This window comes from Rhinolophus sinicus, chromosome 9, assembly GCF_057876585.1.
Source record: "Rhinolophus sinicus isolate RSI-liver-muscle chromosome 9, RSI-T2T, whole genome shotgun sequence".
NCBI lineage: Eukaryota > Metazoa > Chordata > Mammalia > Chiroptera > Rhinolophidae > Rhinolophus > Rhinolophus sinicus.
This window is the reverse complement of record NC_142509.1, coordinates 12,141,992-12,160,179: the sequence shown is the minus strand read 5'-3', so window position 1 is coordinate 12,160,179 and position 18,188 is coordinate 12,141,992. Positions and strand designations below refer to the sequence as shown.

The window sequence follows — 18,188 nt, the reverse complement described above, 5'->3', positions numbered from 1 at the left end:
ACATATGGAAAGTATTCAGTGAAGGATAACTCCTCTACCTCAAGCTGTTCTAAAAGGACAGGCCTTCCTTTGGACTTTCTACGATAAGATTATTTAAAACTGAAGAAGAGTGGGATCTGAACTGTTTCAACTTTATATTCTGGTTTTTATTGATCAGTAGAGAAACAACATAGAAATAGAGATAAGTATAGTTATCTAACTGGAAACACAGAGGGATCAGAACCGTGTGGGAAAAAAAACAAAGCACTAAAGCCAAGCAAACTTTGCATTATGATAGCTTGGTTGTGTTGTTCAGGAACTTTCAACTCAGGTTTTTCAAAGCAGAAAGCACTGATGAATTGCCTAACTATTTCAGGTGTGGCTGAAGCGAACACAACTTTTTAATTTCTGGTCTCCACAAACAGCCCACAGTCATTTCAGACAGTCTCATTATAAAACCCAACGTTCAACCTATAAGCATACAACGGGATGCAAACCCTTAGCTCTTCTCAGTTAAGAAAGTCCATCTGTATTGACCAAAGAAGCAGATACTAAGAGGTCCCAGGACAGTTCAAAGTAGCTGATGCTGACACCGGGTGGGGTAATCTCCCTCATTAGAGTTGAGACTTCTGGAAATGGTCTCCTCTTGTCTAAGTTAGTTTGTGGCAGCTGATGTCACAGACAATGGTTTCAAGAAAAGCCAAAGATCAGAAATTAGGGCCAAGATTCTGAAGGACAGCCCAGAGTTGGAGGCTTCGGCTGGCAGAGTGCAGCATCGGACGAAGGGTTATGAGCCATTATTGTTCCCGTATCCATTGTTGGAGGGGGCATTAGCTTTGGATTTCTGCCTCCTTCAGAGGCACTGCTTCTACCACTCATTTCTCCCCACTGCATGACATAGAGATGCTGAGGAAAATCTTTCCTTCACTGGGAAGTCTGTGAGAAGCAGAGCACAGAGTGAGTCTCCCATGACCATCTGAAGTGAAGTGCCCCATCCCCACCCCCACCTCACAGCAGAGAGGCCACAGTTTCATCACCTTCATGAATATTTGGTGAGATCATTCTATGGAGCATGAAATAAAAGGAGATACAGAAAAAGAAAAAGGAGAGTTGTGGCTGTACTTCAGGCAAGGCTTCAATGCCAGTGTTTCCGAGACAATGGGATGGAAACAGCTTCCAGATTTAAGTAATACTCTCTTGGGAATGACCAAAGTGGTGAGAAGGGCTGATAGGAAGGAAGCTTATATCAGTGAATTCAATCCAGTTCAACAAAATACGCTTGGCATCCTCTCTAAGTACAATATGTTAAGTACTGCAGGGGGTACAAAGGTACCTTGTCCCTTAGGGCAGTAGCTCTAAACCTCTTGGGGGTCTCAGAGCACTTTCCAAATCAGGGGGAAACTATAGACCCTTAGAAAAATTCTTGCACACAATTTCAGAGGAATCACACATTTCTGAAATTCATCTGGGTCAAGCACCCCTGCTCTGAAAATGTGCAGGTCTAAGAATTGGCAGACAGTTGTCAGTGTTGATATTTAAAAAAAAAAAAAAAATGTATGAAGCAGGTTAGAATTAAAGTGACCTCTGCAAAGGCAACTAGAGCCCTGGTTCTATGGATATTTAAATCATGGGTACTTCTATTTCACAAGCACCCCTTCAACAAGTCTGAGTAGGTATGGAAAAGACTGTTAAAATAACTTCAGCAAAGCTAACTTGGTAGGTTTTGTTTTTTTATTTTATAATGCCACCTGAAAGAGTAAACAGAGGTTCCAAAGGTCTGTGTTCTTAAAAAGCAAGAAAATTCAAGGGTCAAACATTTCTTTGAAGATTGTGAGTGAATCTAACTGGGATGTTCAGGAATGGAGTGGGGAAAACATAGTCCTGTTTTAAAAAAAATACTGATGGTGAGGGAGGGGTGGTTAATTGACTAGATCATGGCATGGGGGCAGGGTCTGAAATGAAAGCTGATGGGCCACTCACACTGGCAGCCTCAGAGAGAGCCCAAAGTTGCCCTATACATCAGTGAAAAGGTCATTTCTCTGGGAGTGCAATTAGGTCTCATGTTTGACCTATGACCTGTGGCCCATGAGATATTTATGCTCTCCAAACAGCCATCCAGGGAGCAAATGAGTGAAGAATGAAGGTGAAGACATTTAATACAGAAAGAAAAAAAGGAAGGAAGGAAGGAAGGAAGGAAGGAAGGAAGGAAGGAAGGAAGGAAGGAAGGAAGGAAGGAAGGAAGGAAAGGATGGAAAGGGTGGAAGGAAGGAAAAGAGGGAGGGAGGGAGGGAGGGAGGGAGAGCGGGAAGGAGGAAACCTGATCAATTTAAAGTAATATGTGAAGTCATGGGTTGAGAACCATGCTTTGGTGCATTTCCACGTTCAATGTCACAATTCCTTCCTCGTCATAATTCTGTGAGGTAGGCATTATTATATTACAAATGAGGAAACTGAGGCTCAGAAGGGTCAGTGATTTGGCCATGATTACAGGGGTGGTCGGTGGCAGTGCTAAAACCTTGGCCCAAATCAGTCCTACTGACTCTCTTGCTCATTTCCACACAGTAAAAATCCACAGGTGTGCTCTGGGTAGAGCGCAGTGCCCTAACCTGTCTATCTCCCCCACTATCTAGAACTCCCTCCGACCTCTTGTAAAACCGAATCTAAGTCCAGAATCTCTTCTGTTCATTCCAACTCTTTCTAAAGCCCAGCTGAGGGCAGACATGCTAGCCCGGACTCAGGAAAGGCATTCAGGCCGGGGCGAGACAGTCTCACCTCTCTCGCTGCCACGGCCAGGATCTGGATTTGAAGCCCTGGTCCTAGGCCGCCCGAGCTCAGGGCACGCGCGGCTGGCAGCGCTGGGGTTAACCCGCCAGCCCTGCGCGCGAAGATTTCTGCTTTATTTCAGCAGGGGAAGTGTGTGCCTGCCTGATTAGCCTGATGGTTTCCTCTTTTCCCATAACCTCCAGACCCCCGTGGCCCAAGTGTTTACTCTCTGAAATAAAAAATCTGCTGGTGTTTTTCTTTTTGTGTGCTCGTGTATTTTGAGAGGCTTGCAGGGGAGAAGGGCGGGGTAGGGGTTAGGGACGCAGAGGCGGGGGAGGGAGCCAGACGCCTCCCCCCAACCCCTCCCCCGCGAGCCCCTTCCAGCTGCGGCCCCGCTGAGACCCCTGGCTGCAGCACAAGAAGGAAACTTAGTAATGAGGCAGTTGGGTCCCCGGCTACAGCAGCTATAAACACAGCGAACATCTGGAAAGAGAGTAAGAGTCTCTCCGCGGCCAGACACGGAGCAAAACAGGCTGTCTCTGCGCATCCACCCCCACCCTGCCCGCCCTCACACAGCCCTCCCCCCGGCCAGACTCTGTCCAGCTCCCGCATCACTCCCCAACCCCAGATTTCCATTCACCGAGCCGAGCCAAGCGGGGGCTGACGCCAGGCCAGGGTCCATGTCCCCAGCCCCCGCTCTAGGACTTCCAGAAGAGGGGTCAAACTGCTTGAATCAAATAGGAACTCGGTGCCCCAGGGACCTTTTCCCAACTCGGCCCAAATATTTGTGGTTTGAAAAAGTTAAGAGAACTTTTTTCTCCCCAGCCGCCTGGGATTTCCAGTGCATTGCTGATACTTCCTAGGATTTTCGAGAAGCAACAAATCAGAGGACAGCCAACGGAATGCTTGCATTCAAATTGTAGCTCACTCAACTAACCATGGTCCCCAGTGTCTTCCTCTAGGTTACCTTCCTTCCTGAGGACCTACAGAGGTGACTGACGTTGGTAAAGGCCTTGCAATCCTTAAGGTGCTGGGCTGCTGGTCACTAGAGAGACACAGGGCTCTGGTTCCTAACAGGCTGGCTTCTCTTTCTGGTCCTCACCAGGCTCCCTTCTCCTTTCCCTGGTAAAATGAGGCACAGTGAATGGTAAAGTTGACAGGTGTAAGAAAATTAAACTTGGATAGTATGAGTGGGCAAGACTCCTTAGATAAGGGTGGGAATTCTAGTTTCTTTGGCTCACTTAAATTCACACTCAAATCTGCTGAAAGGAAGAAGGAGGGTAGCATGTATGAATCCCCTGGATAGCTGTGACGTTTTAAGTGTATCACCCCTTTTAATGGACACAAGAACTCTTGGAAATAAGTGTTTGAGTATCCCACCTGTTGCAGGTGAGGGAACAAGAGCCCAGGTGACTTCTTGCTCTTTCCACACCACGCTAAACCCTTTGATTGGATTCAGTACCTTTCAGCTTGTACTCGAAAACTTGTAGCAAAAAAATCTTGTAACCTGAGTATGAAATAGCAAAGGCTAGAAAACTACTAAGGGAGCGGGGGATGGGAATAGAAAGGCTGGGGCCATGTAACACTGGTAAATAGAAGCAAGTCCAGTCCATAGCAGAGAACTATCCTTTGCTTATGGAGAACAGGGTCAGGCATTCATAGAAATCTCATTATCAGAAGAACACAATGATAGAGCAAGCATGTAGGATGGTGCTTTGCATGTGGATTCTCTTCCTAATATACTACTTGGGCAAGGCAGATCTGCTTCTCTCTCCTCGGTCTGCTTCTCTCTCCTCTCTCCTTGAAACCCTTGGTCCTCTGAGACTTGCAATGCTGGTGGGGAGAGGGTGTCCCTGCATCAACCTTCCCTCAGCGCTGTCCCCTGGAAGTTGCTTGTGAAGGCAGTTAGGCCCCAACTGTCGCCTTCCGTGAAATGATTACAGTTACAGCTTTCTCCTTACCAAACACCACAACTATCACGTCAGATTCTGAGAAGGTCGAAATTTTCCCTGAGAAGAATAGTCCACGACAACATCCCAGACACACACACACACAAACAGGATCAGCACTGTTTGGAAGAACAAAGAACCTGAAACAAGTCCTCTAGAAAAGGAAAACACACCCTGAATGGGAAAAGAGCATGTATGTGCTGTAGAGAGAGTTTAAAATATCATTTTTTAAAACCATCGGGTCATCTGAGATGGTCAGTTGAAAGAACAAAACTGCTATGAGAATAAACATTTGACAGCAAGGTGAATCTCCATTTGACAAGTCTCTCTGGCATTCCCTCAAAGTTCTCAACACTTAAAAGCCAAATTGGAGGCATCTGTTTTTCCTGCTGAAACTTCCCACCTGGTTGTCGATAGCCCTTTCCAAACATTGGCCCAGGTTTGATCTCTCCCAGCCGCCTGACGGCCTGAGAAAGCCCCAGGAGAGACCTTGAACTCGGACTCTCAATATATCTCCCACTTGAACTTCCAAAGTTTATTTGGGAAAGACATTCTTTAGTTCTACCATTTTGCTAGGACATTTATTTTAGAAATTTTAAATAGTGAAATCCGAAGTCACATACTTACAATTGCCAACTTTTATCTCATAAATAAGTGTAATATTTCACTCGGGAACCATTTCTTCTATCATGTAAATTTACCCCTTCATACACACTTGAATAAAAGTTGCTCAGAAACAAAGAATGAGTCTTCCCCTTTCTCCATATATCTGTTCTGTTTCCAGTATGTGGCAGTGGCCACCAAAAGTGATCAACAAATCACTGGGTCACTTTCTGACTCAATGATACCCAGACACTTTTGGACTCTCGGGCACTTCAGGACAATGAGTTATAATAGTAAAAACATTCATATCACACTTGCTAAGTGACAGCCGTGTTTTAAACTTTACATATATTAACGGTTCCCGAAGTATGGTCCCTGAGCCAGCAGCAGCACCTGAGAACTGGCAAGAAATGCAAATTCCTGAGACTTACCCTAGAATCACTGAATCAGAAACTCTGGGGATAGAAGCCCTGTGTTTTAACAAGCCCTCCAGGTGATTCTGACACACTTTGAGAACTGCTGGTTTAGATGAAGAAACTGACGTACAGAGATTGTGTTGCCTAAGGTCACATAGTTCAGGAGAGCTCAAGTACAAGTACAAACTGCCAGTTATAAAAATAGTCACGGGATGTAAAGTAAAGCCTAGGGAATATATTCAATAATATTGTAATAACTATGTATGGTGCCCAATAGGCATCCGACTTACCGGGGCAATCACTTCATAAGGTATATAAATGTTTGATCACTATGTTATACACCCGAAAAGAGTATAATGCTATATGGCAACTGTGGTTAAAAAATAAATTTCAAAAAACAAGCAATCTGGTTCTCAAGTCTGAATTCTTTACCATTATATAATATATTCTTCCTCTCTCATGAAGAATGAGAACTGGAGGGTAGGATGTAAATGCGGGAAGATGAGGTTTTTTTACTATGTTCAATGACCAAACACATACCAAGTTGCATTATACAAGAATAAAAAAAGTATCGTCTTATTTCCAAATCAAAGGCCATGATAATGAGACTATAGGTTCATCTCCTGAGGGTAAGTTGGGTTTACTGTGGTCTGTAGCTGCAGACAACTTTCCAGCTCTAAGCAACTGTTTTGCAAAAGTGAACTTCAGTCACAACATCACATCCATAATTTTGGCTGATTCAAAACAAATCCATACCTGAAATGAAGAACAATTTGATAGTGTATCACTCTGGAAGAGTGCCAAGTAAATAAGCATCATATTTTCTGATACACACTATTGTCATTCATGATCATCATACTTAGGAGGATAAAATCAAGCACGGACAGCTATCAGTTGATGGGATGGGCTGTGGTCTTGTGGCCGGGGTGCTTATTTGTGTCTCTGATGTCAGTTCTCTAGTTCCCAGTGGAAAACAGGCATTGAATGACTCCAGCTGGGTCTGGGCACCATTCTGAGCCCACTGCCTCTATCTAGAAATGGCTTGCCATCTACTCCATCCTTTCAACAGGGTTGTGGATAGGAACGAGTCAAAATATTTAATGGCAGTGAAACGTTAGTGAGTTCTTAGAGACAAGTAGCAAGCGATTAACAAAAAAAAAAAAAAAAAAAGGAATCTTGCTGTGATGATTGATTGAGAGAAAAGACTGAGGTTGGAGGACAGAACAGAGGAAGAGAACAGAAAAGAGGCATGGTCCCTGGGCTCCACTCCAGTCAGACTATAAACACTAGCAGACATTTCAGCCATGTCTTGTGTAAGGGGCTCCATTGATTCAAAAGGCTCCCCGACAGAGGGAAGACTAGAAGCTAAGACAGAAAGGGCCCATTCATTCATGCAGAACACCAGCTCTCCATCCCCATTGGCTCTTGCTAATGGCTCCAGGCTGATAGGGAGAAGGCGGGAGGGGGGAATGAGAGGAGGTAGAAATGAAAGAAAATGATGACTACAAGATTGTCATGAAGAAATGTACAGCTGCACAGGCAATTGCATGCAAATGTGGCTTCCCTTTTTAGCTGTGTAGTTAATGTCCTCAGATTCATCTATTTTTCTCTTTCATGTCATCTTCCATTTCCCTCCCCTTTTTGCTTTGTCTTTTGTCTGGCGTCCCCTTCTTTTCCCCTTCCCATTCATTTTTCATTTTCTCTTCCCAGTATTCTCCACCTCTCTACTAATACCCACCTTTATTTTCCGTCCATTTCCACACGTCTTTTCTTTCTGTCTCAGCACCCTTTTTACTATCTATTCTGTCTAACTGATTCTCAACTTAACATGGTTACTGAGTTGTCTCTCCCACTCCCCTGGTAAGCTCTCCCCCATTCATAGTTGCTCTCAGCTTTATTCTCTCCCTTGCCCTCCACCTCCTCCCCCACTCCTCTCTTCCTTCTCAGCCTCTGCCCCTTTGTGAACAGGAGCAACATTCAGAGGAAGGGGCCTAATCCTTTCTCCATGGCCCCTTCTGATGGCCCCTCCTGCTGGGTATCTCACTCACGACAGAGGGTAGTCCTTGGAAAAGAAGTTCATTCATCCTTTCTGAGAGCACAAAACGTGAGATGGAGTGGGGGGTGGGGAGCAGCCCTGAGACGAACGAACGGGAAGGAAACTGAAGTTATAAATAGGATAAAAGAAGATGAAAAAAATGTAGAGTATTTTTTCCCTCTTTTTTCTTACTCAACACAACTCCAAGGAAATGTGCTGCAGCTGGAGAAATCCTTGGTTGGTCCATGTCTTCATCTCCCTTCCCTATAACCAACCCCACGATCTCCTTCCAAAGGACACCCATCACTGAGGAAGGCTGGACCAAAGCCCAGAAATAATTGTTGCAACTCCTTCATCTGGACAGAGCAAAAGGCAAAGGAGGAGCTGGAAAAGCTCAGGGTTCTTGCCAGATATTTCCATCAGAGGAAGCCTAGGACAGAAGGAACTACAGACATCACATTTGCCACTGAGGCACCACTCCCCGCATGGAGGCTTCCTAGCATTTCTGAGCTATGGTTGATGGTAACCGAAGTCATTTGAAGACTGGTTATTATGTGCCCTCATCTTCCCACCCTATCCAAGAGCCACTAGTCTGGGTGACTCCCGCTTCCTTCTTTTTGCGACAATACTGTGGGAAGACTATATTATACTGCTACCAGTCCTTACATTTTAAAGCAGCTTCATCCTGAGAGGTTCTACACAGCCTCTGTCTCGTTGTCCCTGAAATAAAAACTCCTTTACCTTTGAGAAGCTTGACAAGGGGGAGAATGAAAACTTATCTTCACTTGGGAACTCGTGTACTTAGCTAAGAAAGAGAAGGGCCATGTCTTTTGGCTATGAAGAAGAGACATTCTGATCTTGAGACTATGGGCAAGTGTGGAAATGATCTCAGCTATTGAGATGTAACCTTCAGCAAGCAGAAGCACCATCCTGAGCAGATAACTTTAATCTTTCTTGCATTGGGAAACATGAAACTTAAGCTTACTGTATTAACAGGATTCAAGAATTCTACTAATGTGGACACAACCATTTTGATCTTTATTTTATACAAATAAAATCTATTTTGTTTAGAATTTCAAAGGATCACTTTTTTCATTTCTTAAAATTTTAAGTCCTTAAGTCTAACCTGTGAATAGATGTGAAATCCTCCCTGTCTCCTCTTGAAATGGGTAGATAGCTGAGACGTTTGTATTTACACTTGCAGGAACTGAGATACCCAGCAGAAAGCATTAATGTTATCATGTCTGAATTCCAGGGTGGCGCCAAAGAATACCTCAAAGATCAATAGGTATGAATCAAGAGAACGTGGGACACAAGAATTGGTTCCACTCTGCCCTGGAGAAGAACCAGGCAACTGGAAAGCAACTCCCATGCCTTGCTGCCAACCCCCACCTAGTGCTACAGTATCTTTCTCTGAGCCTCTCTGGGTATTCCTGGTGAAAGATAAGGCATGGACAACAAAACAAACATTTATTTTATATTTCCATTATTATAAAAGTAGTTTACCATATATTTTTGTGGGGTTAAGAGACACTGAACCGAAAAAAAAAAAAAATTAATTTAAGTTAGTTTCCAGTGGCTTTCCCCCTGTGTAATTCCTCAGAAGTACATATTTTCAATATGTAAGAGAGTAATGAAGTTTCTTATGCTAAGACTTCATCCTGGGAGAAAACACAGATCTTAACTGGCTTTTTCAGTATTTGTATATATTATCATAACCCATAACCTGCTTTCATGAAAATAATTGAATTAATATCTGAATCAATTATTTCAGAATCCCCAAATTCAAGTTTTACATTTTCTATTAAAAATAAACCACAAAAGGTAGCAAGTAAACAAAGACTAATTGAATTTGTGAGAAACGCAGTGAGTCCTGCAAAACAGAATTTGGGTAAGGCCTTTGAACTCAGGTCCTAAGGAGAACAGATCCTTTTAGTTCTATGGAGCAGTGTAACTCCTGTTCACCAGAGGGCACCACTGTGACCAGCAAGTTGGGAGTGAAGGGAATGCTGAGAGGAGGAGAGGAGCTTCTGTGAAGAAGAGCTGGGGAGAAAGAAAAAAGGGGAGGAGGAAGAAGCCAGATACAGGTGGACATGGCAAGAGAGGTAGAGTATAATGGAAAGAGAACATGAACGAAAGAAGTTATGTTCTGTAAGAAGACCATTTATACAGTTCATACTTTGGGACTGCAAAACTTCTAGGCCCTTTGTCAACAGCCAGGCTGCAACAGATTAAATTGCAGGAAATGCACAGGAGACACAACTATTTACACAATGAAGACCTAAAGGAATCTCTCCTCTCTTGGGCCCATTCCGAGAGTTTAGGTTTCCTGTCGCTAGGGAATAAAATAACTCAAAATTATTGAGAAGGCCTGGGGCTTTCCATTAGAGAATAATAGCATCCATACCCACGTAAGATATGACAGCTGTTATTTCAGAGAACGCAGCCTTCATTAAATTTCCATTGTCCTTCAACTCTGCCCTCATTCTCAGCCTTGCTTTATGTTCCTACCTGAGCCACAATGTTCAAGACCAGTAGGAACTTCCTGAGTGGCCATCTCTTCCCAGAAGGGATAGCAAGTTCTTTGCAGGTGGTAATTGGACTGGAAACCACAGGCCATTCGAGGATCTTCATAAGAGTTGATAGGTCCTTGCCTCTGTAACCAGGGGAAAAAAAGGAAACACATTGAGGAAAATCTCTATAGTTTAGCCCTAATGGAACAGTGACTTCATATCATCCAACCACATGTCAGCAGGAATCATCCATAGATCAGAGAACCAACTATTGATCACATGTTCCCCATCAAAAAAAAAAGACACAGGGAATAGGAAGTGTTTCTGACTTAGACTATGCACATATTTATTTCCATTCATTTCTTCAAACATTTGAGGACTATCTTCTCTAATTTTCAAATAACCCATGGTTAACAGCAAGGCAGAATCTTTGTCATCTTAAATGTATAGAATCCTGGCTTTTGGTTTTGTTTTTTTTTGTTTTCTTACTCTGTAAAAATACCATGAAAGTATATTCTTATAAGACTTATTCCAATATCATAGAACCAATCAATAGGTGGTAAATGCTAAAGGAAAAACAAAACAAAAATGTACTACATAATAATAATTGCTCATTTTTTCAGTTAATCAATGTACATAGGTTTTAATGATACTGTTTGCTAGACAGGAATTTTCCATTTTTCTCAACATTTGGAAACTTGTGCCACTCTTTTATCGGCTATGAAATCCATAAAATATACTACCCACCTAGTACAGTTTAAGAAAGACAAATGTGCTATATGAGCGGCCATATTTTGTGGTGTTGAAGACCGCGTTCTTTGAAACCACTTTCACGTGGATTCAAATTCTGGCCCCACCACTTACTACTTGGGGGCCTGGACCTGTTCCTTTATCCAAACCTCTAAATTTTAAGACGGGAACAATAATACCTACCTCATAAGGTAGGAGGATTAAACGAAATGTGTGTAAGAAAAGAATACATAAAGCAAAATAAAACATGAAATTCATGTAATAAAATTACGTATTATACAAAATGCATGTAAAAACTAGTGTCTGAGAAGACTAGTATAAGGTAGGTATTCTTTTAATCCAAGAGACCCTTAACATTTCTGGGACTGGGCAAGAGGGTTAAAAATTAAGACATAAATGTAGAAGCAGCAGATTCATGCAAAGTAGACTACCTGAGATTCGGAGTCTAATCTACACTGGCCCATCCTCAACCTTCTTTTTCTCTTTTTTAGTCTTTCTCTCTTCTCTACGTCAATAAAAACCAAACTCTCCTAGAATTTGATGTAATTAAATCTATTGATGTTAAGGTGCTAATTAAAGAGTGTAACTCCTCAGGTGGTAGTCTCATCCCTAAAGAGTAGCTTGCTAACCTTCAGTTAGACCCTCTAATTAGAGAACCCCTTGTGTCCTGTCTCCCCATGAGTACAACACAAGAACTCAGCCCTATTACGTTAGATTCAATCATTCACTATCTATACTCTCTTCCCCATTTTGCAATTGTCTGTTCACTTCAGCTCAGTAAAAATAACAGAACAGAGTACATTGGCACAGAGAAATATGACAACCAAACCCAAAATATAGAAGGAGGTCTTGTGCACATTAAGTTGTGCACATGTTTTCCATAATATTCATAAAGTCATTCAAACTAGGACTGAATGAAGTGTACTTTGAGTCTCTTCATCTGCAAACTGAGCTAAAGATGCTGAGAAGGTAATAACACCCTTGAGACTGAATGGAATTGCCTCGAGTTGTATATCAGAGGCTAATGTGCTTGGCCTTCTGCTAGCAGGAGGCTCTGGTGAGAACCACAGAATATAAATGAAGCAATGACAGTTCTGCTAGCTCTTTGTGTTTGGGACCAAGAAATTTAGGGAAACCATCAAGAACACTCTACTGAGCTTCAGCCAGAACACATTTCCTTAATTCTGTCTTAAAACTATTTTGCTGATATTGTATTTTAATATTATAAGTTTCTACAGCAACGACATTAAGATTTTCTTTGGAATCCCCGGAAAATAAGTAGGTTTTCAACAATACGTTGCAGCAAATCAATTTGAAACCCATTTTCTAGACTAGCTGGGTGCTCGATATCTATCTATGTCCGTCTTTTTATATTTCTCTGGAGTCTTTCTCAAAACTCAATGTCAAGAATCAGAGTGTGGTAGCAATAGTGTCTGGAGGGAGGCAATTTTGATTCTAAGTGGTGTAAATGAAAACTCGAAGCTTCCCAGTCCTGTCTCCTTTTGGAACAGTGTGTGCATGGCTTGCCTAAACCAAAAGATCCTTGTAAGATGGCAATAGCCAGGTCAAGTAGGATCCAGGTAGATAAGTGGTGAGTAATTGGTCACAGGCTTTGCTAGGGTGGTGGGAATCTGGGGAGAACTTGAATTCAGGTTTAAAAGTTTAGGCTTTTCCTGCTTAGGAAAGGCCAATGGAGGCAAAGTGTAGTATGCAGAGAGTTATTGAAGGAAACGACCTAGATACAGTGTGCAGGGGAGAGATGCAAGACAGAAGGAATTAGTGGATCAGGGACAAAGTGAGGTTGCAGACCTGGGTGACGACAACGTGGCTAGGTGGGGAGTCAACTCGTAGCCTTTGACTAACAACCACGTGCATCACCAGCCTGAGTTTACATGGTTGGCTTTTTTCATAGAGTCTCTCCTGCCCCCAAACCCAGCTCTTTGTTGACAGGGACAGTTCATTTATTAATTTATAAATGGAATTCTATTTTTAAGACGTATTTCCTCTTTAACTGTCCTCAGTGGAACCAGAGGACTCTATACTGAAAAACGAGGAGATAATGCACCAAGCCTCTCATAACCCACAAACACCTTTGCTGGTGGATGCTCCTGGAAGCATCATGACTCTTGTCATCTAGACACCTGCTTGTTTATTAGACATTTCACAAACTGACCTAATACCTATTTCATAGAGTATGAAAATGGCATTTATCTCAAGATAACCACACAGCCAGTTCTGATTCATTGTGAAACTGTCTCAGTTGAGGAGAAAGAAGCAGGTTATTAACAGGTCAGAAATCTGGGCAGCACAGCCCCCACCTCATTGCTTTAAAATGGCATCACCCAAAACAAGTTCCAGTCTCTTCGTGGACACCTTCTTTTCCGGGCTACAACTAGAGGTGACTTAATGAGATGCAAGCAACACTCCCAGTCCCTGTCACAGTTTTAAGGAAACTACCTGACAGATCCTCATTCATTCATCCCACAGATGATTATTGAAAGAAACTAAGGTGCATCCCATACCAGCTCTATGCCAGTTGCTGTGCATTTAACCCTCATCACAATCATGCAAGATTAGTATTTTATCTCCATTTTACAGAAGAACAAACTGAGGCTTTAAGAGGGCAAGTAAATTTCCAAAGGCCACACAGCTAATAAAATCATGAAGATAGAATTCTAACCCAGGTCTGATTGATTTCAGACCCTTTTCTCCTACCTGTGCAACATGAAGCTTGTGTGGCTCTGGTAAAGATTGCTAAAAAGGGTGACTGCTGTCCCATGGTAGGTAGCAGATGAATTATGGTACTGTGCTTTCATGGAACAAATCAGTATCATGCCAAGTATCATAATATTAGATGCTAAAAATACAATAGGAACACTAGATGAACTTTACCGTTAAGAGCATACAGACAAGTAAACAGGAAGTTACAGAGAAGGGATGTGACAGGGTTAAGTACTGATGTGTAAGGGGGTGGGGGAGTGGCAGCAGGTAAGACTTCTTGGAGGAAGCAGATTAAGGAATTAACTGAAAACAGTAATATCTAGCCTAGAACATTTGGTGAAGGGCCTGGAGAGCAAAAGAAGAAGATGATGATGACACACCTGACGCTGAAAAGGAACAGATACTATTATGTACGGAAGAATAAGAAAGATTCAGATAAGTGATATAGAGAGATAAAGACTGTTGTTTGGTGGTGACAAGCATGAAGGAAAACTGTGGTCTGGGGCAATGAGGATGCTTGCTCATAGGACGGTAATTAGTAAGGATTAAAGCTGGAGGGACAGAGAAAGACCAGTGTTGAGGGCCATGAATACCAGACAGGAATTAGGCTTCGAGAGTAAGGCATTGGAGGTTGTACATATTAGAATTAGTGAATGGTGAATCAATATGTTGTAGATAGCTTTGTTGGACGGATTGGGCAGAGCAGAAGGTGACAAGGCTGACACAGGCAGTACTAGTGCCCTGCAGAGCCACATGGGACCAAAAGGAACCATCAGCATGACGAATCTGAACTCTGGTTAACTTATTTATTTTTTCATAATAATTTTTGCATTAATTTTGATTTTTACAAGTATTGCATTCAGATATTGTTTGAATGAGTCATGTTAGGATCATGGGTGTAGAGGCGAAGAGGAAGCAAGAAATATAAGCTATGTTCCCAAGACGGAATCAATATGATTTTATGAAGCTAGAAGACAAAGAAAAGGGGATTGAATCCAAGATAATGCTCAGATTACTTGCTTTTATAATAGTGAAAATGGTGAGTTTAGTTACATAAGTAAGAAGTTTAACTTTTTGGGTTACATTTAGATGGAGTAATGGCAGAGCACCTTGGTGAGGGGTCCGTAAAGTGGCTGCATGCATTAGAAGACAGGCAAGGGTCAAGTTAGACCTAGGTAGCATAAAGGATCCAGTTAGAATACACAGTGAAGGAAAATGACAGTTAAAATGAAAAGAGAAAGGATCACAAACAGGTCTACAATGTTGCCTACAACTGGGAGGAGCAATGGGGGACAGGAGGACAGCAAAGGAGGACCAGGTAGAGACATAGGAAGAAAACCAAGGACTTGTACAGTGTCATGGAAGCCAAGGGCAGCTTCAGAGCCAGAGGCAGTTGGCACATGGCCGTGAGGAAAAGGATAGGAGCCAGGCAGCCTTGGAGCGGTTGGGTCCCCTGGGCATCTCAGGAAAACACGCGCTTTCGCCCGGCTCTGTCACACCCAGTGCTGAGTCTCCTAGGCTATCACAGGACACAGGCCCACAGCCTAGACACTTCCTGTCTCTGATCCTGGAAATGAATGAAATGAAGCCCTGAAAGTCTGGAAACCAGGACAGTGGACACAGGCTTCGCCCTACACTGGTCTAAAGGTGAGCCAGCGCTCATGGCCACCATCACAGCTGACTACCTCCACATAAAATCTCGTGTATTCCTTACCTCGCCCAGTGCCACTTCTCAGTGCTTCAGAGTCAGGAACCTCGAGCTTCCCTTCTCCACACACGTTGCTCTCTCTTTGTGACAACTCGTCACCTTTCCCCACCCCAACCCTGCCAAACCTCACAGCCATGGCAATTCTCACAGTCTTCCTTCTCTTTGTTCCCCCAAAATCCCCCCAAATTGGAAAAGAGAGAATAGGGTAATACTTTTACACTAACTTGCAAACAGAGTCTACCTGTCCATGAGTATGTATGATCTATTCTTCAAGTTTGTTTCTCTCTTTAGCCAAATAGCCTAAATGTCCAGGGGTTGGCTTCTTAACTCCATCCTTACTATTCTTCTGTATGTGTTACTCATGCACAAACTCTGTGGGAACAATTTGTCTTCTCTTTGATCGACTTCAGAATCCTAGGGTTTAGCCTTGGTGCAAGGCCATAAATATACAAGACACAATAAATATTTCTAGAAGCTGCTTCTTATAAAATACACGTACACCCAATGGCAAAGCTGCGTTAACACTGGATGGATGGCACAGGGATTTACTATCTACAGGGATAAACTGTATTACTCTAGGAATGTCACAGATATTCATATGCTCTGTAAGACAGACGATTGGACATCAGGAAGCCTGGATTCAAGTCCTGCTCTGCCCCTAAGTTGCTGTGTAACCTCCAGCCTGTCTCTTAACCTCTTTAAGTTTTTGCTTCCTGAGGACGTTGGCTCCAATGATCTCCAAGTTCCTTTCCAACTTCAAGTCTCCTTTTTGCTGACCCACCCACATTCTTTCTCCTGACCTTGTGACTGACAACCTTCATTTGCTAAAGAACCACCTCAGTGCGGAGAAGCCTATGGAGCTAAAAGTTGTCATAGTCATAATGTGGGTTCATGGCATATCTGTCCCCTTAAAATGTATGAAGGCCTTGGTTTCGTTTGTCTTCATTCTTCCCTAAAACCATGTTCAAACTATTTTGATCCCACATTCCCCATTCTTCAGTAGACAAAGTGAAGCTTAAGAAGTAACTGGCTACTGAAGTGTTGTAGGGGCTCTTGCATAGTAGGTGCTCAATAAACAGTTATACACTAAGTGGGAAATTTCCCAGCTTAAAACCTCTTACTCCATAACACGCAGTTGCCCCTCCACACTGGGCTGGATAACTCTGCAGACTTCTAATCAAGTCTGAGCTTCCTCATTCTCAGAAGATGCTAGACAATCTAGCGTCTCCTTTCAAGGATTGTTCAACGTATCACGGAGATGCTCTGTGGGCATTGCTGAGGAGACCTTTAGGGGAGAGCATGTCTGGTTCTCAGATGGACAGTGGGTGCATCTGCTTCAGGAGGGAACACTTGTCCTGCTCCCTCGAGAGGCACAAGGGAAGGAGCCAAAACAGAAATGCTTCTTAGCTCGGTGCTCAGCCTACATTAGGATGAAGGCTGAGTACTCCCAGCAAGGGAGGGGGCGGTATGGGTGGGGCAGCCACCAGGAGAGGCAGGAACAGACAAAATAGGAAACTCTCAAAGGGCAATTTAATTTTAGACTCAAGGCCAGGAAATGCTTTTTAAAACAATAAGAGTGATGGGCTTGGGCCTTGGTGAAAGGGCAGACTTGACATACCGCAGGTTTCTGAGAGAGGAAAAGAAAATCTGAAGCACAGAGAGAGGGCTATAGAGATGGGAATATCAAATTCTGCTCTTAAATGGAAAGCTGTGCTTGGCTTCTATAGGGACCATAGCTGAGTTGACCCCAACAGGCCTCCCGGCCCTGGGGCAGCATACCCAGTTAGTGGTAGTGTGACCAACACTGCAGCTCCTCTTGTCAGCCTGAAACCACCATCCCCTCCTCTTGTGGCAGGCACTAGTGAAGGCTGGCTAATGCTCAGGGCTGGGCAATGCAAAGGGCCTCTGAACCTCAGACCCTCCTGGGAGCTTGGACTTGACACTCTCTTGCCAAGAGATCTTGGGTGAGGTAGTGGAATTTGTCAGCGTCTATTCCCTTAGCACGGAGCCTTCAGACTCCCAGTGTTTCCCCCAGGGGTGACAGCATCAGACAGAGATCCCATAGTGCAGGAGATGGAAGGAGAGCCTGACTCTGAGCCTCATTATGGGACGAGGGTGGGAAAGCTACAAGATTGGACAGCAATTTCAAAATGGAGTTAGTTTTCTTTTCCTAAATCAGGGATGACAAACTCACCATAAATAAGGCATGTAGATGTGTGAATGAAAGTCTGTTCTAAGTTATTGTGTATCACCACATATCTGAAAAATGTTAAGATGAATTCAATAGTAAGTAGTGTCGTATCGCAGGAGTCCAAATCTGGACCACATTTCACCTTTTGCCCGCTTTGTAAACTCAGGCAATTTACTTAACCTCTAAGACCTTAATTTCCTGATATTGGGAGATGGTCGCCAGGTTGTAGTCTGGCTCTGCAATTCTCTAGATTGTGCCAAGTGCACCCAGTATCCTAGAAAACCCCTGCTTTCTAAGATGCTAGAAAAATATATGTTATCCCTCATTTTTCCTTCCAATTTTCTATCATTAAGAGTTATGGCTATAAATAGTCTCCCTAAACATTATGTTCCAGCAGTCTCCCCAAGGGTAAAACCATCACCATTCGAAGCAATGCAAAAAAAAAGTTGCTTTTTCAGTTTCCATTTACAATCCAAATATCTTTTTGTGCATTCCCATTTCTCTTATCCTCAATTCCTTGTTCATTGCTCTTCAGGATTCCCAGAGAGAAAGAAAGGGTG

At 43.1% G+C, this 18,188-nt stretch overlaps 1 protein-coding gene across 2 annotated transcripts in view; it reads right to left on the bottom strand.

The window, feature by feature from the left end:
• Positions 1–18,188, bottom strand: part of ETS1 (ETS proto-oncogene 1, transcription factor) — a 122,670-nt gene that overhangs the window by 86,539 nt on the left and 17,943 nt on the right. For both annotated transcript variants that reach the window (XM_074321872.2, XM_019714816.3), the window contains exon 3: positions 10,257–10,401. In XM_074321872.2, the coding sequence (XP_074177973.1) occupies positions 10,257–10,401 (145 nt within the window). The remainder of the gene's footprint in view (positions 1–10,256; positions 10,402–18,188) is intronic.